The sequence below is a fragment of the Lissotriton helveticus genome, chromosome 1_1 (genome assembly GCF_964261635.1).
Source record: "Lissotriton helveticus chromosome 1_1, aLisHel1.1, whole genome shotgun sequence".
NCBI lineage: Eukaryota > Metazoa > Chordata > Amphibia > Caudata > Salamandridae > Lissotriton > Lissotriton helveticus.
Genome location: NC_136057.1, coordinates 911243457 through 911268311, shown reverse-complemented (window position 1 = coordinate 911268311; position 24855 = coordinate 911243457). Strand labels below are relative to the sequence as shown.

Below are 24855 nucleotides of genomic sequence, written 5' to 3'. Positions count from 1 at the left end.
ATGCAAAATAGTGCGCAGGACGGTGTGTTATATTTATGCTAACATTATGTGTGTGTCGCAAGGGAGCATGCGGTGTGGTGCATGACACTGCAGTTGGATTTCATACACTTTGCAAACTATATGGTTTTGAAGCGGTGTTGTGCTCCTGATGGGCAGGAGGTTTGCGTGAGTGTGCAGTTTAAGTATGACCATTTGTAGGCAAGACTAAGCAGTGGAAGGACACAAGTAAAGAGGGAATGCTCCAGGAGTTAGACAAACACAAGCTGGACAAGGCAAGCAAGCTTTTGAATAAGAAGCAATCAAATTAGAGTGACAATAAAGCCAATTAATTGTGAACAAAGGCCGGGTTTTTAGTCCACTGTAAGATCTTGGCAAGCTGGCAATAGGTCTTTTGCAACCAGAGCACCTGTGCTGTCTGGTAGGTTCAACCTGAAAACAAGGCATAAGGCCTTCTCCCTCATTTCACTCAGAGTCTGGAATGACACCCCTGTATCCATCGGGACAATGCAACCCTCCTAAAGAAACGCGTCTTTAAGACACATTACATTAAAACACAGTAAGAGCCCTCTTCTGCTCCTACAACTCAGCTTCCCCTCCAGTCATTTGTCAACTGTATATTTACCTTTACTTCTGTAAAAACTCCATTGCCTTTTCAGCCAGACACAAAAACCACATACACTCATTCATTCATTAGATTGTAGGAATGACTTTAACAAGCTGAAGCCCATCTACATGCAAGAAACACATAGTGCAAGCCCCCACACAAAGGCGAAGTCCCAATACCATCCCGAGAATACACACAGCCTGATTCACACAGCCTGCTTGCAAAAGTAGGAAATGTATTCCTGTAGGATTCTTCCTACATTTGATATAGATTGCTCAATGTGGGGGGTGCACAAAGAATCACAGAAATATTGCTAGCAATCTACAACGGTTGCTGTTTTTCAGGAGTAATCATGCATCTAAACATGTACTCTTCCCATTCCATGATTAAAACAATCGCACATTTAACTCTTTCGTTTTCTCTACTGTAAACATATGTGTCCAATAGATAAGTCCCTTCTCTGCATTTCCATGAAATATGAAGGCATTTCTTCCCGTTTTCCACTGTGCAAATGCACTTACCCACTCCTTTAACAGGAGTAGTTTGGAATATGTTTGTAGCAAAGGAAACAACCTGCAAACAGTTTGTGAATACCACTACCCTGTGAGTGTTCACACTGGAGCTGCCCCGATTCCTCCCAAAACCATGAACGTTTCTCCACTCCAATTGCAAATGGCGTATTTTGCATCTCTGAAACTTAGTTGTAGTGAAATCTTTGAACTTAGCACCAAGTGTCACAAACATGAACTCTTTCACTAATTCACCAGCAATAAGTACTCACAATCATTACAAATCAGTGTAAACCAAATGAAAATTCACTGTTTGAATTTTTGCAGTTTTTTTAAAGATATTATGGCAATGTAAAAGCAGTTTGCCCTTCTTTTAAAAAGTGTGATGTATAAAATGAAGCAACAAATACATTGTTGCTGAGTTTTGCGGAAAGTAGTTGCTTACACAAATGAGGCAATGCCTCCTTTACAGTGAGGTTCACCCTCCAGAAGGCTGAGCCCTGATGCTTCGACCTAGTTATGAAGGTCATCGAAAGGTGAGACTCCATCCATACTGTAGATGTGTGGGGAGTGCTGATCAGCCCAACAATGAGGCCTACATGTGTCTGGAAGAGTCCCCTGGAGAGCATTTAATCACAATGACAATTCCACAATAAGTTACCAAATATTTTGTGGAAGTATTCATATTGTAGATCTTTTCAAGGAACTAAATCCCTCCAACATCAGTCGAGTCCTTGTTTCCTATACACATTGAAGATGTACCTGGGCATACAAACCGGCATGTGTGACTGTGACATGATAGCAGCACCTGGGCATATAAGTCTGCACCTGCCATATTAAGGGCAGCGCATAGGCATCCACTGCTGCACTTGGCATAAGATGTCTGCAATTGGGCACTAGAACTTGTATGTCTGCGACTGATGTTCAGGGTATGAGAGCGTTTATCTTGACAAAGCGCGATGGACTTGAACAGAGAGCGGGGGGACCTGGGCATATGGGTTTTCACCCAGAATATGAGGCGGTGCCTGTACAGGTGAGCCAGCACTCTGCATATTATGGCTATACATGGGGAGATGAAGATGCATTGAGCTATACTTGGACAAACTTGTGTTGCTAAAAGTAATACATGCAATGAAAACCCCTCTCATAATTGATACCTTTACCTGGAATTACCTATTTATTTCAGCCTAACCAGTGTATCACTACTTTTCTTGCAAGGACATTTTTACATTCTTAAAAAGCTGTTTCCAGACCTTCTTAACATCTAGAAGATCTTCTGAGAGGGCATGCCTCCATTTGGCATTAAGACCTGGATTATGAGTTGATGCCCCAGAATGAGGAATATCTACATGAACCTAGAGATACCAGTTATTTTTCCATGTGTTTTTCCCTAGATTTTGGAGAGAAAACTGATGACTTTTTCCACCTGCTCAGAACAGGCAGACCTGTCAACAGGAGGGCTGTTGGGGGTTGTGGGGTAAACAGACAGGTGGTGATGCTAGGTTAGTGCCTGTCCGCAGCAGCACTGTCTGCTCCCCTCATGCTGCTACAGAGGTTGGCCGGGGCTGGGCTGGGATCCTGCCCTCTGCCCCTGCAGCTTGTAACAGGGTCTGGTGTCTCTGGGCCTGGAATGATCAGGTCTGGAGTTTTCAGCCCCGATATTTCCGGGTCCACAGATTTGCAGAACTGCGGGAGGTGGAATCGGGGCCAGACTAGGAATCCAAAGCAGCCCTGGCAATATTGTTCAAATCAGCCCAGCTCCCTTCCTCCTCACTCTCCTACCTACTTCTCCTTCTCCCTCTCTCCTCTCTCTTTCTCCTTAAGCACCCCCTCGACCCAGTGCCCCCCCACCCTGCTGTAATTCAGAGGCGCCTCCTCCATGTGGGCGGATGAGCGTCGCCCCACTACGTTCTTGCAGTGTGAGGAGCAGAAACATAAACACATAAAATGGTATTTTAAATACCATTTTATGTTTCTGCTTCTCACACTGTGAGACAGCAGAAGGGTTTGGTTGGGGGTGGGCGAGTCTGCTCAAGGGCAGGGGAGGAGCGGCTTGCCCATTGTTGCGGGCCCTGACTGTTTGGTCAATGAAATGACCTCCCTTTTTTAGGTAGCACCACACTTGGATATAAAGCTTGCAAAGTTAGAGCCAGGGTCATGGAATCATGCTATTGTGCGTCCACTGTATTTTTGCACAAATATATATTTGCCACATTTGCCACTTAATCAAACATCTGCTGCATAATCTGAAGATTTAAACAAAAAAATGTTTTGTTTCTAGCCCAAACGGCTCAAAAGTTACTAAAAACGCAGAGTCACGTGTTGCAGCACAGCGGAAAGCCCTGTGCAAAGGATGACTGGTCACCTTTCTGTTGCTTAACTGATATGTTTGGTTATTAAACCGGTACTGAGGTGCAAACTATGCCCATACAGCATCAACAAGTGTAAAAATGAGTAAAAATGCAGAAATACGATCACAAATGTGTAGCATTATGCCGCATAATCTGCCTTTTCTTGTTGAACAATTTTGGCAACTCTGTTGCATAATTTGCCCCTCCGCTGCCGCATAATTCCAGTGGCCCAGGCCAGCGCCCAGCACTTCCAGCACTCACAGCGTTTGTGCCAGGAGCCTCTTTTCATATATTTATTGTTCAACAAAGGCACTAGAGAGCCTGGGAGAGGGTATCTCTGCTGGACTCCGTGGGAAGTACAGTGGGCACTGCTTAACCTTGAAATCCGTTTGCAGATAGTACAAGGCGTTCACGCTGAGCCCACCACTCTCTGCAGCCGCAAACCTGTACATCCAAGTAAAGAGGTCAGCCTTGTTTAATCTGCAAAGAAAGTAGGAAAGTGATGACATCAGAGAGCATACTTTGTGCCTCGGGCTGATTTGTTTCCTCTCATGTATAATTCATCCCAGTCAATAGTTACTCCCTCGGTAATATCATAATCTATTTTCCAGGCAGACTCCCAAGCTGCCTCCAGAGCATCTCAGGGAAAAGCAGGGACACACACCTCGTCGCTGCAAATCTACGCACGAAGAAGAAAAAGTAATAAAACATTCTGCCAAAATGGTATATTTATCTGTAAAATGCATTAAAAGATATGTGATGACGTCTTCAAAGGCATCTGAGTGCACCGCCTGTGGTGCTGAAAAGAGGCTTTGTGCTGCGGGCCCTGCTCCGAGACAATGGGCACTCCTACTTGGGCGCCTCAGAAGACCAGCCATGAAGTTTCCAGTGCCCGGCCACCACTGCCACCCACGCGCCTGTCTCACTCTCCGGGAGGGGCGGGCATGTGTCCACACCCTGCAGACAGGGACCTGATTCACTGAGAAGGGCTCCCACATCCGCACCCGCGCTCGCTGCCCATTGGTGCATCCACTTGTCCCAGATTTGCATTGCTGACAATGGCCCATTTGCATAAAGGACTCTTATCAGCTGGGAGTGCAGGGGGTGCAGCCCCGAGGAGGGTCAGCCGCAGTTTACAGGCATGAAGCTGCAAGCTGCAAAACCCAGACTCTTCATCACGCCTTCAGAATACTACAGTGTGAAAGTAATGCATCATCGGTGCCTTCATGCAGTGTGGCAGACTGGACTGCACACTTAATAGAAATACCAGTTCTTTGCAGTGTAAATCCAGCCCAAATGCTAAGGCCGCAATTGACTGGTTACAAAAAGGAACAGTTGGCCTCATCGATTATTATGATTACAATGCATTTATTATTAGTAATAATAATAATACAAATATTATTAATAATAAAAAAAACTGATACGAAAAAGAATAATAACAACAAATATAATTGTTATTAATAATAATATTAGTGTTCTTTTTATCATTATTATTATTGTTTGTTTTTATACTACCTACCACACATAGGATATGCACCTTAAACAGCTATGTCATTAGGCGCCTTGATGGTCAGCAGTGTAGCTGAGATATAGATGGCATTGGCTCCCTCGTCCCCACCCCCTCCAGAATCAGTCCCCCGTACCTGGTCCAGCCTTGCCTTTCTTCACCTGGAACTTGATCTTGCTGGACAGCTTGTAGATGGCTGTGCCCATGCCAGGCTCGCGCTGCGCCGCGGCGGTGGTGCAGTCAGCGCGCGCCTCGCCCCGGGCGTGGGTCACTGCATACGGACGGCCACGGCCTAGGGGCTTCGTCTCGCCTCCATCCCCGCCGGCCGGCGCCAGCAGCGCTCACCTCCACCGCGCGGCGGAGCGGCCAGGATTTGACTTTCAAATACAGCAGCAGAAGCCAGACAGTGCAGAGCACAGCCACAGAGGCGCGCGGGGGATATTTAAAGGGGCACCGCCACGCGCCTCGGTGCAGGTGCACGTGCCGCATGTAGCACTGACTACAGAAAGAGCGCGTTCAGCAGGATGCTATTTATTGCTTACTATATGCGATGTGTAGGGTGCCACAAGCCACTGAAAGGCCGCCTAAAATACGTCATCTGATTATCGGAGGCAGGAATCAATGTAAATACTATTTCCAAGAGCAGCCGTTGAAACTATTACAACTGGTTAATTCCCATCAGTTTATCCAGAACAAGTTCCTGATCTGCCCCACGCTTGCTTTTTCTTCGGTGGGTGTCTTTGGCGATCACAAAAGCAGAAAATCTTTTGTGCACAGTTTATTATCGGTTAACTACTTAATATTTGGCTGTTCTGTTTAAGAGCAAATGGCCTAATTTGGAGTGCAGAGGAACATACTCCGTCATCTTGACGGAGTACCCGTCCTCCGCATTTAGAGATGTCCGTCACCCCCGCAGACATCTCGAGTCATTGGAATGAGCCATTGTCATGGCGATTTCTTATGGTTCCCTCAAATTGACGGGCATTCGACAACAGTTTAACGTGTTTTGTTTTTTAAAAACAAACTCCCAAAGCGGGAGTTTGTTTTTAAAAAACGTCTCCCATATCTCCCATGATGTGGAAGGATTTAAACGTTTTAACTGTCCCTCACCGGCAGTGAAGGACAGTGAAAACTGGCTATTCGACTGCCCACTCTAAATCAAGCTGGCGGGCGAATCACCCAAACTCTAACAGCCCATACTGCGTCTGGCCGTCCGGGCACTCACTCAGCGACGGAATCCGCTGTCCATCCAACACTGAGAGGATACTCCGTCATGTCTGTCATGAAGTACCCTCTCCTCCAAACTCTAAATCTAGGCCCAAGGTCTGACACACACCGACATTCGAATGTTCTTAGATAACATCCTAAGTTTACATGGCTTCCAAGCTGGATAGACAAAGAGGGGTGGGGACCAAGGCAACCTGGCATGAAGTAAGCCGTGCTGGGCTGAGGTCTGGGCCTGAACCATTGCTCCTTTCAAATAATCCGGGGCACCCATAGACCCATTTTATTCAACTTTATCCAGGGTAACCTGCATCAAGGCAGAGGGGAGTGATAAGAAACCCACATGCCATTTTTTGCTCAATTACAATGGCGGTGTCCGAGCCCGGGAGGGTTAATGAGGTCCACGGAGCATGGATGTGGTGAAGCAGGCCAGCCTTGAATGACGGTATTCCTGAGCTGTGGCTGGGGGGACACTGCAGGTGAAGCAGGGAGGCCATTCACAGCAAGTGAAGCACCGGCCACTACCTGATGGAACAAAACATCTGTAAGTGGTGCAGCCTGGTGAATCGGCAGCTGGACGAAGGGAGAGCAGCATCCAGACCTGTGGCAGGGACAAGGCCTGCGATGGAACATATCTGGACAAGGCCTGCGATGGGACATATCCGGACAAGGCCTGCGATGGAACATATCTGGACAAGGCCTGCGATGGGACATATCTGGACAAGGCCTGCGATGGAACATATCTGGACAAGGCCTGCGATGGAAAATATCTGGACAAGGCCCGCGATGGAACATATCTGGACAAGGCATGCAATGAAACATATCTGGACAAGGCCTGCGATGGAACATATCGGGACAAGGCCTGCAATGGAACATATCTGGACAAGGCCTGCGATGGGACATATCTGGACAAGGCCTGCGATGGGACATATCTGGAAATACTGATGCAAGGCTGTGAAGGGGGAGCAGCAGCCCTGGAAATTAGGATCATGATGCAGTCACATTAGCTTCCTCCGCGGAGTGTCTGTGGCAAGGTATGGACCCCATTGTTTATGAATAGGGCTCCCAGTTTTATGGTATTTCTATTTTTGTCATTTCCATCTGTATTTATCCATATTTATTTTTCGGCAACTTTGTCTGTATTTATCCATATTTATTATGGGTTTTGTGAAAAAAGTAAAGCTGAAACTGGTACATTTCCACATTTCTTTAACCAATAAATATGTAGTCAAGCTTGAATGCCTGCCAGGTTTCAGTGATATTTATTTATTTTATTTATTTATCTGTTTATATAGCGCTAGAATCGACCCCCCGAAGGGGTATCTCTGCGCTTAAACAGACTTATGAACACCCGCAGAAGATAAATCAATGCACTTATATGAAAATATGCTCATTTCAGTATCAGCGTTGTGCATGGCTACTACTTTTAAAACATTTAATTAAAATTCCTTTTTTTTTTAACCTCCTTACCTATCAACCCACACATGTATGTGCCTGGAAGTCATGGCAAAGTGTATTTAAAATTATTTAAAAAGCACCTAATTTCCGTTTTTATCCACATTTAGAAATAAATTCAGACAAGAAAATAAATGTTTTATTGCCTGTATTTATCTGTAAAAATCACTAAAAACAGAAAACAGGGAGCCTTATTTATGAAGGATGCAAGTGGACACGGAATTTGCTCTAAAGCACTTAGCAGACTGCGCAGCTGACTCTCTTTTCTTTGACTCTGCCAACCACCTAGCACCGTAGAATACTTTTCATACTGAAGGTCTTGAAAATGTATGATTTGCTATTAGACCTAACGCACAATGAGAGCAGGATATGCAGGCCAAGTTTTGCGGGCTCAGATGGTGGTACAAATGCCTGGAGTGCTTGCGACAGAACCCTCTAAGCAAGATGGTGCCCACTGGCTTGTGGTGTGAGGTGGGTTGACCTTGGAGGGAGGCATCCATGTTTGGATCTGCTGGGACCAGGGTATATGAAAAAGGCGTGGGCAGGATTTGATAATACATAGAGCTAAGTGTGTTATTACTGAGGCATTGTGTTGATAATGTGTACAGCTAAATAACCAGATAACTGTTAGAAGTTCTGGTTGCACTGGTGGGGCCCTCCACATTTGTAGGTTAGCTTGGTGGACTCCCCCATGGATTTGGGATAGATAAACACTTGGTTGTGCAGAGCAACGTTATAGTTTCCGAGAGGCCATTCCTGGATATGCTATGCACTTTTTCTGGTGGTGGTGTGAAGGCACTGCACATTGATATCAACAATATAGGAAACCTAAGGCAAGTAAAAATCACAGAGTCCAGGATGGTCCGAGCACTCAGGAAAAGTATCTGGCAGAAGAATGTTTGAGCTTCTCTCAAGACAAGCCTCAGACAGAAAATGTTATCATACAGATGAAACCTGACAAAACTCAGAGGCAATCTTGGCCTCTAGGGAGCCCCATGGGGATAAAATTAAGACTGTGGCAGTTTAAATCAGCATCCTGTGTGATAACGAACAGAAGCAAACCAATAGGGTTAAACACATGGAGGATGCTTTAAAAGAAATTCGCCCAACTGCAAAATTGTCCAGCAAGAGAACTCAGACCTTAGAGAGAGCATCTGCTTCCTTCAACATAGGGCAAAGGATGCAGTGGGCAGATGTCGACGTAATAACACTAGAGTGGTGGGCCTGCCAGAGGGCACTGAAGCAATGGACATGGTCTGATACTTGTAATAATGGTTCATGACAGTGGTGACCTCCAGAGACTCTCGGAATTCTTTGCACTGGTAAGGGCGCATAGGGTGCTGGCCCGTCGCCTTCCTACGGGTGGGGGCGCCAAGCCAGTAGTGGCTCATCTCATTCACTACTGGGACTGTAATACACTTTTACACAAGGCAAGGATACTGGTCCATACAAAGTTGATAACTGTACAATAGCGCTGTTTCCCAATTACACGGCAGCCGGGCAATTCAAGAGGGTCCTTCAATTAAGATAAAAAAAAAGTCCTGAGGGAGGCCAGACTCTGTTATGCTTTATTGTTCCCTGCTAAATGAAAAGTGATGATTAATGACCATTATGTGTTCCTCACTGAACCATCTTAAGCTTGGGTGCGGATAGAAATGCAGGAAGCCAGGAATGATGAAGATGTGTAGGGCAAACAAAAATTCCCTAGGAAAAAGAAAAGGAGAAAAAGACGGTCAAACTTTGGTGGCATCAAACTGAAAAGGAAAGAGCTGATGCTGTGGTAGATGCAATGGAAATTAACTCCAGCGAAATTCAGACATGGAAAGTAGTGGAGCCTCTGAATTTTCAATTTTGGACTTAGAATAAGAGGCACAGTCACTCTGAGAGAATGGGCCACCGTAGCTCACACCTAGGAAGGCAGATGGTCTAGGAGTGGGGTAGGGTGGGAGTGATCTTGAGGGGGTTAACCGCAGCAGAGGTACTGCTCGGAAGTGCCTTGTACCTGATGATTAAGCTGATCAAGGTGTTCATGGATGGGGGGGTGCTGTTCCACTAATCAACAGATCTCTGTGGTGCCTATCCAAGTAATGTTAATATTATCATATTCTGACACTTGAGGGAGAGAGGCTGGTTACTCTTAAATAATGGCACGTTCACCCAGTGAACATCCTACTCTGATACAGAGGACAAAGGTATATTATGATTACAGAAGTTGTAATGTTTGGGCGAAGAGCCGTTGCTACTTTGATCTGGGGTGGGGAAGTTCGGTATTGTTTGAGGTGGCGGTGCAGTTGAAAATGTGTTCTATATTTGTAATTGCAAGATTAATAGGTGAGGGTTTGTGGCTGGGTGTGTGCCCTGGGTGATGAGGAACGCCCTGGGATTGTAGAGACTATCAATTATAGCTAGATTCTGAGACAAAGTACCAATAATGACTCTCACTAACAAAGCTTACTAGTTCCTCACGTGGAACAGAAGAGGGATGGGGTTGGCAGCTAAGCCCTACAAAATGAATACATGTTTGATATGATGTGAGGTATACGCAGAATTCCTCCAGGAAACACCTTGCGACACAAGAAGCTGCCCATCTACAGCACAGATGGAGGGGACCAGTGTTTGCCACACGGTGCTCTTCTTACGCTAGAGGAGCCCATAGATAATTCAGACCTGGAGTGCCCTTTAAGGCCTTGCTTGTCCAGATAGATAAAGAGGGCCAGTTTGTTCTTGTTAAAGGGGAGCTGGATGGCTCTGAGATAATATTTGAAAGCATATATGCACCTAACCACAACCAGTTGATGTATCTTGCTTCTCTTTCAGCACGAGTGGACCAGGTAACTAACTGCCCTATGGTTTTGGGTGAGGAATTTAATTGCATCAGTGATATTGAATTAGATCGCTCGACCCCATCGCTGCATAATTCTAAAGCCTTCAATTGGGTTTCTTAAAAAGGTGGAGGAGTGGGTTTTAGTAGATGTCTGGAGATTGCAAAACAGTCAAGATAGTGACTACTTGCTTTTTTTCCTCAGGAATCTGTGCTGCCCATGTGTCTAAATAAGGTGCTATGTTCTAGAGACTTCTATCAATTATTTGCAAGCTGGAACTGTCTGAGAAGGACCCTCTCTGACCACAACCCATTGTTGATGAGTACAGTTGAGAAGGTGTTAACAACGTATCCCCACCTGGAAGTTACGGGGGGGTCACGAGGAGATAATCTGTGTAGGGAATCCCTGGGAAGAGCAATTAAATGATAGTTTGTGACTAACCAGGGTATCTCCTCTAGTGTGCATTTAGAATGGGAAGAATCTAAATTATTAATAAGGGGATACTGCATTGGTAAGACAGTAGGTATTACAAGGTCCATTGAGAGGGAGTTGACAAGTTTGAACAAGTCCAAACACGATCTGGAGAGAGAAGTGGCCTGTGACCAAAAAAAAGGAAATACTTGAGATGAGCACGAGGAACAAGGCCAACTTATTGAAAACCGGAGGTGTCATACTTAGAGAGAGTATGAGGCTAGTAGGCATGAGGAGGACGGCAGAATGAGGACATTTTTGGAATGGCTTATTCTGCCACAGACCAGGGGGAACCAGATCACACAAAACCCGAATTAATCAGGCCAACTGGTGTATTCACAATCAAACATAAATGAGGTGTTCCTAGAGTGTTATAGTACCCTATGCAGCAAAACTATTGTGGCCCCAGCTGAGGACATTGAGGCATACCTAGATAGGATGCCCCTTCATAATTTAGGAGTCAAGGAGAAAGATGGTCTGGGGCTCCCATTACCTAAATGAGATTAAAGGGGTAATCAAGGATTTGGCTAAAAGCCACATCCATGCACTGATGGACTGCCCACTGAGTTCTATCACATCTGTGCAACTCTTCTTGTCCCTCCGGCTGCTGGAATGTGGGGTGCCTCCTACCTCAACCAGAGATGCCCTAATCGGATCTTTGCCCAAACAAGGCAGGGAGCGGGAAGGAGAAGCCTATTGTAGGCCACTCTCCATGCTTAACCTGGACTACAAAATACTCAGCAAAATATTGGGTAATATGATGTACACCCCACCTCTCTGCCATAACACATTGGGACCAAAACAGGGTCTTCCCTGTACATAATACGTCTCTCAGACTCAGGAGACTCTATCTGGTACTTGACGAGACCATGGCCCCTAAACAACATAGATCAGTTGTGGTCTCAGTAGATCTAGAAAAGGCATTTAACATTCTGTAGTGGGGTTATCTCAGATCAGTGATATGTCGCATGGGAAGGGTTAAGGGTCGGGCCAGGTGCATGCTATTATTGTACTCCAAACCTGGATCCAGAGTTAAAACTGGAAGTTGTATTTCTAGATAATTTTATATCTTTAAGGGAATAAGACACATTTGCCCTCGGTCCCCATTTCTTATCGCAGTAGCATTCGAACTCTTTGTCACAGTTGTTAGAGGTGAGGGACAGGTTAAGAGCATCCATTTGTGGGATGGAGTCCAGGCCCTCTCCCTGAAAGCAGATGACCTGTTATTATATTTGAAAATGGTGAAGCGGGCTTTGTATCCACATTATTAATCTTGTCAGAGTTCAGGAAAATATCAGGCCTTAACACTAATTGGTCCAAAACCTGTATTCCTGCTCATGCCATGATGGTGAGCTGGCAATGGGTGAACTATGGAGTGATAAGGGCTCTCCTCACCTTTAAATACATGGGTGCAAATATCTGTTATAATGAGGAGGACCCCAGAGAAGGGAACTTAGGTGTCGCTTGGAGGTCACTGAAGGAAATTGTGCATTCTGGAGATTACCCATTATGTCGAGACCGGCCTTACTAAAATGATTATCCTTCCCTGACTACTCTGCTCCTTTATAACCTGTCAGTGTGGGTGTCAATGAATTAGTTTAAACAGGTAGATTTACTGGTTAGGTACTTAATATAGTACAGCAAAAAACATAGATTCTTTCGAATTGTACTTCAAAGGCCTACAGAGGATGATGGCCTAGGTGCACCAGTTTACAAACTATTTTATCAGGCAGCAGACTTGCAATGGATAGCTAGATAGCTGGATGGTAACTGTAGGGATGTGCTTGGTCAGCTGGGCAGGGAGCCTAATCATGGGAATTTCTTTGCTACCAAGCAAATGACACAAAGGACTGAGGTGGGGATTTTCCCTGTGGGGTATTGCTACTCGGCCGAGAGATTATCCTCTTGGAGACACTGATCAAACATCATGGTTTACCCTGTGGGCAATGTTTAACATATGGAGCTCTGATACAAATGTTTTGAGGCCTCTTTGCCGTGGTTTTGTAAGAACCTCCACAAAACATATCCTAGAACTATTATTTACAACAAGGACTGGCTGTAAATGTGTTTACCTGGTTCTATAAAACACTAAATAAGATGGTGAGAACTAGTCTCAGCAAGGTTCAGACGTGCTGTGAATCCAATTTCGGGGAGGGAAGAAATACGTGCTAAAGAATAGGAAGGCCTTCTTGTGTAGACTCCGAAGGTTTCTAGGAAATATAAGCATCTTAATTATCTTTATCAAACGTAAATTTTGCCTCAAAATCTTAACAAGATGTTTGGTGGGGATTTGATTCTATGCTCCCACTGTGTGCCCACTACAGCAGACCCTTTTCATATGATTTAGAGCTGTCCCCTCATCGCCACTTATTGCCAACAAGTAACCCAGTATCTTGAGGCCATACTGGGTAAGACTTGTGTATGCCAGAAACATGCTTGGTGGGCCTTTCCCGGCACTCTAAAACTAAAAAGGTTGGCAATAGATTTCTGGATTTCACGTTGGTAATAGCAAAATGTTGATGGCAATGACATGGAAGGCAGGGCCCTCTATTATCCGGCGGAAGAGAGTGGTAGAGCAATGGGCCATTGCTGAAGAAGAGGCACTGAGAAGGTAGGATGCTCCCGGCATGCGAAAACACGCAATAGCTAAACTATGGGGCAATGTTCTCCAGAATTTTGTAAATCAGCCTGAGGACACAGAACAGATGGAACTGGAATGTCGAGCTTATGCACTCATGGTAATCTTAGTGTCAAAGTAGAGCCAATGATTGATGAGTGAGTGGCATTCCCCTGGGGGTGAGACACATTCCATATCTGATTGGTGCAATTGTTACTCAAGACAATCTGCTAAGTATATAACATGAAAGCTATACTTAACCACCTAAGTTTGAAAAGTTATGTATGTTTATTAATAATGATATGCTAAAAATGCTTCAGATTGTTGGCACAATGGTGGTAGTTGAGATATTAAGAGAATCTAATAACAGTGTAATGTAGAATGATATGTGTGTTGCAACTGTGGACATGCATTTGATTAACTTACAATAAAAACATTTTAGAAAAGTTAGAAAGAAACAGATTTCACCTGAGCTCTACTTCACTCTGTTTTACCACTCTACAAACACATGGTCCTGCTGAGCTGTGCCTTACTATGTATTACCACTCTGCAAACACATAGTATTGCTGTGCTATGGTTTACTCTGTATTGCCACTCTGTAAATAGGGTGATGCTGAGCTGTGGTTAACTTGTATTATTAGGTGACAAAATAAATGACCCTTAACTGCATTAAGTTCAACGCAAGCAAATCAGAGGTGGTGGTGGAGGGTAAACATTCTCAACTTTGGGGCCCTCACTGGTGGCCCCAGGCATTAGGGACCCTTCCCTCTCCAAAGCCTGCGGTGAAGAGTCTAGATCTATGGACTGACAGCAATCTATCCTTTGATACACAAATAAAGTTGGTAACAGATAACTGCTTTGGTATGCTTAGGACACTGAAGAAAATCCTATGGGGCTTTCCTGTCCCCTTATACAGAACAATTATTCACGCTGTCATCATCTCTCATCTTGACTGTGGTAGCATACTCTATATTGGCATTACTAAGGCCTCAAGAAACTTGCTCCAATTGACTCCCAAAACTCAGTCAATACACAGTCAGCTAAAGAACTTTACTGGCTCCACTTAGAGAAGTGGATTCAGTCGAAGGCTCCTTGCGTCACTCGTCACATTCCTGAACAGCTAAGGGGCCTTAAACCCCTTTTGCAGACCTTCTGTCCATCCAGATCTCTAAGATCTTCAGTTCTTAACTTGCCCTTTGTACCAAGGTTCAAATGGCCTACACAGGGTAGTCAGGCCTTTCCGATTCTTGGCCCTAAGCTTTGGAATAGTCTTCACTTAACATATGCTTTACCACTCACTTCCTAACTTTTCACAATCATGGTAAAACTTGGTTGTTCGGGTTGTAGTGTTGGCATCTATGTCTCTGTGTGACCAGCTTTTGTGCTGGGAAGCCCCTTAGAGGGCACAGGTTCATTTTAGAAGGTGAAATACGGATGAGTAAATGATTAAAGTCAATCGATACAATCTGACATTTCAAGGATGTGGTGTTCTCTGGTCATGAACTGGAATTCAAGCCTGACCTTGACCTTAGTTGAGAAACCGGTGTGCTGAAACTGGCAGCTTTCAAGTCAGAGTTTTTCTATAGAAAAAAGCAGCTATATTTTCAGCATACGACCCCGATGGTCTGGGCTTTTTTTATGTCCAGCCTACTAAACAGCACAGCTTTCTGGTTGCAAAATATCTATTGTGGGCTTACTAAGAACTTACAGGGGCTTGTAGCCCAGCCATTGTTTACCGTTGGTTGGCTTTACTGTCACTCACATTTGTTTGCTTCTTAGTCAATGGATTTCCTTGCCACAGATTGTCCATCTTTTGTTTGTCCCTCTTTGTCATGCCTCTGATTGTCTGACTTCTATCCTTGCTCTTTTCACTTTTAGAGAGATACTTTTTTTCTTCTTAACTAAGCACACCATGAGAGTGAACGTGTTTGCCAGTTCTCTCCCTTTTGTCCTTCCTCCTCTTCACTACGTGTTGCTGGCTGTCTCATGTGCTGCAAGCGCTGTCTTGGGTGTTTCTCCCCTGTGCTGTGTGTTGCTTTATCGCCTGTGTGCTTCTCCCCACTGCCCAATGTATTGTTTCACCCTCTCACCCATTTTGTTGCTTCTCTGCCTATTGTGCTATTTTTCCCCTCTGATCCCACTCCATGTTGCTTCGCATCCCTGTCGACTCCTGTTGCTTCAATTCCCATCTGCTCAGTCATCTTTTAACAGAAAATTGCTGCAGGCTCCTCCGCCTTAAAAAGTGCTTTCACACTACTTTAATTTCATATGCTTTTACAATTTTTTACCAATCTATCTCAGATCGACAAAAAATAAATGGCACCTACTTAAAAATAAATAAATAAATAAATAATCATGAATGCACACATCAGTGGAATGACTTGTCAGTAGCGATCGCATCACTGCACCTTTAAAAAAAAAATGTATGTTGCTGCACAGCATCCTGATACTGTTCATCATCGCCAAAAGCGATTGACAAAGCCAATAGTTCCAAAAGGCGCGACCTATTGATTTTACCAATGCTTGTTTGAACCATGTACTGTCTATTCAAAGAGCGTGCACAATCATTCATATGTTTATAACCCAACGCTCTGAGACAACTGTGCTAGCCACCAAATACTATAACATGCAGGAGTCCAGCCTGCACAGCAGAGGGTGCATGGGAACAACAGGATCTTAATAGCTGAAAATGGTCCAGAGGCCCCGCAAAAGAAATTTCAGGTCATCTGACCGCTTTAAAAGAAAAACGAGTCAATTGGTCGAAGTACATTACAAAAAGTATGGGAACTGTGATGCTACATGCAAAAGGACTGGGTAAGTGAGCGTGTGGGCGTGGCCAAAAAACAAAACATTCTGTAATTTTTTCAGTCTTTCACCTTCCAGTAACTACTTATACGATAACGCACAGCTTAATTTAAATATGAATACAATTTACGTTAATCAGTGGGAAATGTACTATCTTACATTATGAAACCTCTACTAGGTAATGCACTGCACCAGAGTGCCACAGAATTGAATCCTGGTTGCTGCAGTAGACAATAGTGACTTGTGTTTTTTTAGTGCTAAATGGTCCCAGTCTGTGACAGGACGCACTGTGAACATCTAATTCATTATTTTAAACTTGCATTATACATAGTATAAGATAGGCTGCTACAGAATGCGGTAAAAGGTTTAGGATAAAAAGTGTTTCCAAAATATTTATTTTTTTGAAAATTGTACGTAGTGCAATTTTTTTTATAACTGTCTTTTAAAAGTACAAACTTCACAGCTTAGCTGGTAGCTCTCTTACAATACCTCTCAAAAAGAATAAATGTGTATTATCAGGAAGCAATTTTTTCGGTAACTGTCTTTTAAAAACACACACTTCACATCTTAGCTGGTGGCTCCCTTACAATACCTCTCAAAAAGAAACAAGCATTGGCATAGCCAATAGGTCTTGCCTTTGTCACCTTATAAGTGTTTAGTTGGCCAGCACAATATCCTTTGTGCAACAACATCAACTGTTGCATGGCTAAACACTTATAAGGTCCCAAAGGCGAGACCTATTGGCTATGCCAATGCTTGTTTCTAAATGGCCCAGTGATGTGGAGTTTTTGGCAAACAACTGTGCTGCAAGGCTGGATGTGTCCCCAACCTTGTGGGCTCCTGGAGAAGCAGAATAGACAGCCTTAATGCAGCACCAGGCTCAAAGTCACGGCCCACTGCACTTTAATATGGCTGTCTTTTACTACCAAAATGGGGAACAAGAGGGCAATTTACTTTTCGTGTATTAATGCCCATGGACCCCTCTAATGCAACTGCCAGTGCGGTAGCGAGACACAAAATAGTTGGATTGGACGTGTCTGTATAGTCTCTCTAAAAAATAAAAATAAACATTTGCAAAGGAATAAGTCTCGCATTGTAGAAATTTTGCCCTATTGGTATTGTAAATGACAATGCTTTTTATTATTGCAGGATTTTTAAATACATAAATAAAAGACATTGTCATTTACAGTGCCAATAGCTCAAAATCTCGCAATTGCGAGACGTATTACGTTGCAAATGCTTGTTCTTGTCAGAAAATGATTAATCTTCACAGCCATTTCAAAGTAAAGTTACGGCACAGGCTCGTTTCGCACTGGAAAGATTACCTATAACTTTTACTAACACATTTAAGACTGCAGTTAGATCCACAGACACGATTCACTAATAACTATAAACCACTGTGCGACAGTTACGCATAAAACGATTATACAATGAACCATAACGGGTTTACACTAAACAAAAAGCAGTTGGACTGAGATGAAAACGCTACATTCTGTGCCAATAATCTAATCCCAAGCGTATGTTTAGCAAATCAGTTAAGTAGTTGGTGAAGTAGTCAAATTAACAGGATAACTACTCATAAGATATAACTGCTTCAATTAAGGCTAAATGACAAAATATTTTCAATAAAACATTATTTTCTTACACAGTAGTAGAAACCCACACGTTACATACTTAACACAGCTGTAGTAGGGCAGCAGTGATTGATTCAACAATGCCTTTATGTTTCAACAATTCTTCACTGTTGGGCTTTCATGGGGTTGCGTCCCCTTTGAATAACATGTTAGTACAGTTCCGCGTGACACAGATGAAATATTTATGCTGAGCATACCGTACGGCTTAGCACTTTGTGGTGTTTGATGTCAGGAGGATGGAGGGTGTTATCTAAGGGGGCGGATGTCATGTCTCGGTGATTAATGATCCTTAGAGTGCGGAAAGGCAGGGGGAGGATGCACCCACAGTATTTTTTCCCCGCCTTGGACTAGGAATGCAAGCACCATTGTGCATCTCCGCTCACGGTCACCGAGTTCCTGGTAGTAGGGATATTTCATACACTCTCTTGACACAAATAAAACTGTCAGTTAAGTGACAGAGATCAAACAGTCAGACGCTCTTGTTTGAAAAGAATAGCTCGGGCACAGTCATCTACAAAAGAGATTTGTTGCGGTTTAGGGAGGAAGTTCCAGGAGCATACACTAGCCAATAGTATCATTTTTACCACCAAACACTTTGGTAACTAAACCGCACTTACTGTTCTTGTGTTTTCCGAGCTTGCTTCATTACAGCTTCTAAAAGCTTTAATTTAGACATTATACAACACCGCTTGTGTTTTCGGATGCTTGTATAATTACAGTTTCTAAAAGTTTTCATTTAGACATTGTACTTTACTGATTTCAAAACACAGGCCCCCAAATACCGAATGGCTAATTAGACCATAGGTATGCTGTGGAGTGAGTCATATTTACTAGGAAATAAACAAACAAGCAATGGCTGCGTGAACAGCTGACGAGGAGGGTGTGGGAGGAGGTAGGGGAGGGGGCCGCAAAAGTGAAAGGAAAATGAAGAGCGACAAGGAAGGAGTGGGAGGGGTAGTGGAGGAGAATCACGCACGCACTGTAAGGCTTAATGAGCCATTACAGCAAGCCAGATGGCAGCTGTGCACGTCGCGCTCACTTGTGCGCGTAATAGCAAGCTGGTCACAGGCATGGGTAGCACTTTTAAAACCAGCTACTAAATTTCTCGCCAGAGCAGTGCATGCGCTGGCTCTAGCGAGACCTAAAAATGTGTATCATCAGGAAGCTTTAATTGATTCCATCAATTATAGCCAGTGCCAGCTTCCAGGCATCATTTACATTTGCGGATTGAACAGTTGCGCACATTTACATTTCTTTCAGGCAAGCAGGCAGCCTGGCAAGAAAGCTTGTTTAGCTGTCTACTCCTCCCTCGGTTTCACAACACAGGTAGTGCCTTACACTTCAGCTGAAGAATTTCAGCTGTCAAATTTAACTGTCCCAGAACAGTTGTCTTTTTACTGTTTTTCTAAAATGTAAAAGTATGGGCACGTAATGCCCCTCAGATTCCCCCACTTCGACCACTGAACTACTCTGTTACAAATATACCATTCTGAACCTTCTCTGCTCTTACACCAAACATCACTATAAATGAGGTCATAGGCCTCAAAGCTGTTATACATGCCTTGAGAATAGAGAAACCAGTGGCATCACAAAACCCCCCGCAGTGTGTGGGGGTCCCCCGAGCTCTGGGGTCCACCTCCGGCACAGCCGCCCATGACCAGAGAGAGCTTCAGACTGAGTCCAGAGCATGGGGGGAGTAGGGGGCCTGCATGTACTTTGCAGGGGGGCCCCCTCAAGTTTTGTTACGCCACTGAGAGAAACTGAAACCTTTACACGAGAATAGGAATATTCAAGGTGGGCGCCACAGTATTATGCAGTCAACAATCACAAAAGTATGTTTGTGGGTATTTGCAAACAACCAGCAGGTAGGAAACACACTGAAAACTACCCCCATCAATGGCAGAGATTTCTTTCCCGGCAGGAAAGTGAAAGTAATGCCCCTTATTTAATGGACAATTAGGAAGATGTGTTTACACTGGGGAAAATCCTTTTGGGGCGTGAAGAAAAATACATTGTGTAAATTCACCTTTCCTCATTATTCATTCATGAAGACATTTCCACTCAGTGAAAAATGTGTATGAAAACTTTTTGCTGATTAATGTACCCGTGGACATCTAGGACTGTCGAAGATTTCTAGGAATTCTCCTGGGATTGTCTGTGAACCCAATAAAATTCATAAATCTGCTCCAAATGTAATAGAAAACCAACAAACAGGAGCATAACTCAGGCACCTAAGTCCCTGCAGCGCGGGGTAGTGGGAATACTTCAACCCCCCTTTTAAGTTCAAAGCTAGTAAGTATCTGTGAGAAATGGGAGACTCAGGAGCCCCTCGTCACATTCTGTGGGGGGCGGGTGCATCAATTTGGGACCCGCCAATGCCAACAAAGTACATTTCTGGCTTATAAAAATCCGGCACTATGTGATTCCCTTCAGGACTTTCTGAAGTGGTATTAAAACATTTGGAAAAGGGAACATTCCGTACACAACTGAAATAATGAAATAAAGAAAATTAACCCACAGCTCACTGACTTCAAAATTCCAACACTTAAGTGATCTACTTGATGTTTCATTTGAAAAGACATTTATCTAATTTGGATAAAAGAATGAGGTGGTGTGTTCTTGCATGTCTGGTTATTTGTGTTTCATAAAGCGCACGTATGGTACGGGTGTTTATTGGTGTTGAAAACACTGCCCACTAGTCATGTATGTTATGTGTATCTTCCATTGATGCCTACATACACTGTACCAATTTGAAAACCAGCTGAGTAGTGACTAACTAGTCTATGTTGTCTGGCGGATGCTGGTCTGTCGCCTTTTCCGGGTACCAGTTAGGGTGCTGGGATCGCGGATGATGGTCCACCAGCTCAACATCCTTTTCTTTCCACTGTTGGCCTTCACAAACCTGAGAGAGGCAGAAGAATGTGGGAGGTGCTCAACCGTTGTCTCCTTAAGAGGTGTGGCGCAGAGGCCAGGGTGCCTGACTCCGGACCACAGGGTTCACGGTTCGATCCCCGGCGACAGGTTAGCCCAGCCCCATGTGACTCTGGGCAATAGCTCGCTTAACCCCTTCCATGCTCATGACGAGCTCAGCTCGTCATCCAGCACAGTGCTCGTGTGCAAGCTCGTCATGACCACACCGTTTTTATTGCTGTCCAGCACAGCAGGGGAAACTCTCTAGCAGTGATGAGGTTAATCTTCCTGACGGCCCCCAGCGCAGGGACACCTCTCCAGAGGTAGCTGCGCGCTTTACAAATGCTGGCATTTTATCAGCTGAGGGTCTATGCAGAACCATGGCTGATTGAGGTTTCCAGTATATGTCCTCTGTACCTTCCCTTCGCCTCCTGATTGACTCCTGAGCTCACTGCTCTGAATCAGCGAGCGAGCACTGTTCTCACAGCATCCACCAGGGCTGGATTGGGATTAAAAATCGGACCGGGCAGGCTAAAAATAAAAAAATGGCCCACATTTGCATATTGCCTTGCAAAGCACTGCTTCAGCGAAATTTTATAAAAGGGGGGGGGTTTAAAAAAAATGCATGGATTAGGTTACACTGGTGAAACACCTGAAAACAAGTGAGGCCACTTTTGCTAAGACCCCCTGCACTACCCAGCCCCCCCCCCCGAAGGCTGCTCTAAAAAGCAGCCCACAGCTGGAACTGGACACTGGCCCCTCGGGCATTTCCCAAGTGCCTTCGTTACCAATCCGACGCTGGCATCCACCTGCTGGCAGGTTGGCCAGCCGCTGTCAGAATAGAGCCAACTCTGGTCTTTCTCATGGGGAATGGAGATGACGGCAGGCAGTCAAAAGAAGCTGGGGTGCTAAGAGGGTGGTGGGGTAGGGTGAAAGGATAATACGTTGTTTTAAAAAAAATATTTGGACATGGTGGGAGAGTGGGGTTACCGTAGATGGTGGGTGAAAGTAGCATGATACAACTTTTTAAATATTTGGGCAGACAAGAGGAGGTGGTCAGGAAGAGTGGCGTGGCGCTGGGGGTATCTTTCATTTCTATTTGTTAGAGTGGGGAGTACTGCCAGGCAAGATTGGGGATGAACATCCGAGGGTGTTAGAAAGGGGGGTGACGATTGTGTTCGAAGGTGGCAAGAAGGCGAGAACTCAAAGGAGGTGTGAGGAGGAGAGTGAGAGTATTTTCTGTGTGACTCTTCTTCTCCTGCACAGTTGCCTTCTGGTATCAGTTTACATGCTCGTGCTTGGGGTGGGAGGAGGAGATACACATCATATAACGGTGTTTGGGTAACTCACAGTCACAGAAAGCTGTCCATTTCTGTGTTCCAGATGACATCTCACTTAACACCTTAGGAGCTGGTAAACAAACCTCCCCAGTGCTGCGCTGTCCATTATCCAGTGCTGAACTGGACGTCCAGCGGTCGCACGCAGCACTGGGGAGGTAGTGCCCGTGACGACCGTTGGCCGACGGCAGCACCTAAAGGGTTAAGACTGGCTTTGCTATTGTTGTCTATTTGATGTCATTTGGACTCTTATTAAAGCAATCCTATGATTCACAGCTACCATTTACTCTATAGTATCGGTGTAATACAGATGGAAAGTTCAGGTGCTTGAAGGGGTCATCCAGTGAACGATTTCATAACAGGTTTCAAGGCACAACCAAGCATCATTAAACAGAGGGTCTGAACTCAGGAAAATGGGCTATTTTATTGTCAATGGATAGCCAATTAAAAACCTTGTAGGAAAATTGGAAAGGCAAATCTATTCCATGTCTACCACTTCACAGAATGCGGCATCTTGAGGTGGGTGGACTTGAAATAGACTTCTGACAAGCACAGCTGTAGAGATGTTGAGATGCTAATAAGTTTTGTTGTCACAACATGTACTACTTATTTTTCATTTAATGACATAGGAGGACCAGAGAGATTTTTTCAAACAACTAAATGGACTTTGAAAGCCCCAATTCAGCTCATGTACCATGCCCCCTCTTCATTACTTGAATAGTGTGGGAAAAACCACTGGTCTTGACTCATCACCCTGGAAACTCGTGGTGGTGCTGCCTGCTTTGATCCACGAACGACACCGAGGTCAGAAGACAGCCTTAGTTTGTCAGTAAAGAGTAAAACACGCCAAGCGGTAAATATACATCAGTGTCCAGAACAATCACTCACAGGGTAAGATGAAGGGTGACAGTGACAGGGAGCTAATTCACCATGGTCTTCAATCGAGGCTAATGTTACTGATGATGGAGCAAGGTGGAGAAACATCATTTTGTGTACCCCTTGCAAAATCACACTTCCATAACCATAACTTGAACTAATGGAGTGATATGTGTAATTAATTAACTTAGAATAAGAAAAGCAACTACACAAGTACAAGTGGGAACTAATTTAGGTTATGTTGCAATCATAATTAACTAATTATGTGATTTTGTCATGTCCTAAACTAATAAGCAGCTTTGAAAAAATGGAATGTGGCATAAATGTGCTTTTTGTTTACGTATTTTGTGGCAAAACGTGGAAACAGGTGAGTATATTACGCCTGAATGTTGCTTATCTGCTAGGTAACTACTAATAGGGAAAACCTCAGTAAGGGGGAGGTAAACAGAAGGGTTACATCTCCAAAATTAACGTTCGTTTGTGTTTGTTTCTATGATAGTTCCCATTCTGGCCTGTGAGGCCTAGTGAAAGATGGCTGACTTATTAAACTGCGAATAGAAAATGAACTGAGCATGCACATGCCAAAGTCCGAGTTCGAATGCGAGCTGCTGGTGCCTGGAGTGAATGCAGTTCAAGGATGATGTTGCCTGGAAGTCTAGATGGCTGCCAAAAAGGATGAGCACAATGGTTCTGAACGTGAGAAGATCTTGGGAAGTTGCTAGTTGAGAACAGGACTAGGCCGGACAGTGCCCAAAACAATGACCCTTTTAAAAATCTAGCTGACGGAAGAAAAACAAATATTGTAATGATGAGGTGATGCTCATCCACCCCAAATTGTCCAATCAGAACTTGAATTTATGCTGAAAGTTATTTTTCTAGATAGATAGAGCTAGTGAAAAAGGTATAAAAAGTGCTGGTTTTAGTGAGGAAAAAACTTCTTTTCGATTTCCTCCCGAGATGCTGTCCGTATGCTGATTTTTCCTGAGATGTAAGACTTTGAATACATTTTTCTATTTCTTCTGAATGAGGTCTGAACTTTAGGTGAGGTTATTAGTCAGGGAAGTTAGGAGAAAGGAAGAATTTTGGGAATTATCTGTCTTTTGCTAATACTTGCCTTTCTGAAATCTAAATAAAATGTCTTTTTCTGAATTTTCTAAAAATAAATGAAATTAACTGATTTGAAATAAAATCCTTATTTTCCTTTCAATGTCGTTTTTGAATAAAGAAATAAATAAAGTGAATAAACTTTTAGACATGTTAAATTTGCTTTTAATAAACATTAGATAAATGGAGAATTAAGCTGGTCTTGAGTTTTCCTACGCCTAATTTTTTACTAGCAGATTCGTCGACCACAGTGGTGGCGTGTCTAAATAAATGTTTTGTTAATGAAAACTATGGTAAAACTCGTTTAAACTGCAGCTGTAAATAGTATAAACATTCAGTTATAGTTTAGACACTCCACTATGATACAGCAGCTCTCCTTTGAATCTCACCGATCCATGAAGTAGGGTGTAAGTGTTTTGTGAGTGACTCGCGGTGTCATGGACCCCACTGTCGAGTATATGTATTGATTTTGTACTTCAGGGAAAGGTGTCATGGTTTTAGAAATTATTTCAGGAGAACCGCTGCATCATTACCAGAAACACATGGAGCCAGCCAAGACTAATACACATAGTCCCACGAGGTGCATCGCCCTCACCTGATGGCAGTGAACACGCTGTACTTTGACGGAC

General features: G+C 44.0%; 1 protein-coding gene across 3 annotated transcripts in view; it reads right to left on the bottom strand.

Annotated features, from left to right (window-relative positions):
* The window catches only part of RASSF3 (Ras association domain family member 3), a 617435-nt gene that overhangs the window by 360288 nt on the left and 232292 nt on the right, over nucleotides 1-24855 (bottom strand). The window contains exon 1 of one of the 3 annotated variants that reach the window (XM_078676182.1): nucleotides 5108-5381. The exons of the other annotated variants lie outside the window; for them this stretch is intronic. Coding sequence (XP_078532308.1) covers nucleotides 5108-5177 — 70 coding nt within the window. The 5' untranslated portion in view covers nucleotides 5178-5381. Of the gene's footprint in view, nucleotides 1-5107; nucleotides 5382-24855 lie in introns of those variants that run through there. 3 annotated transcript variants of the gene reach the window in all.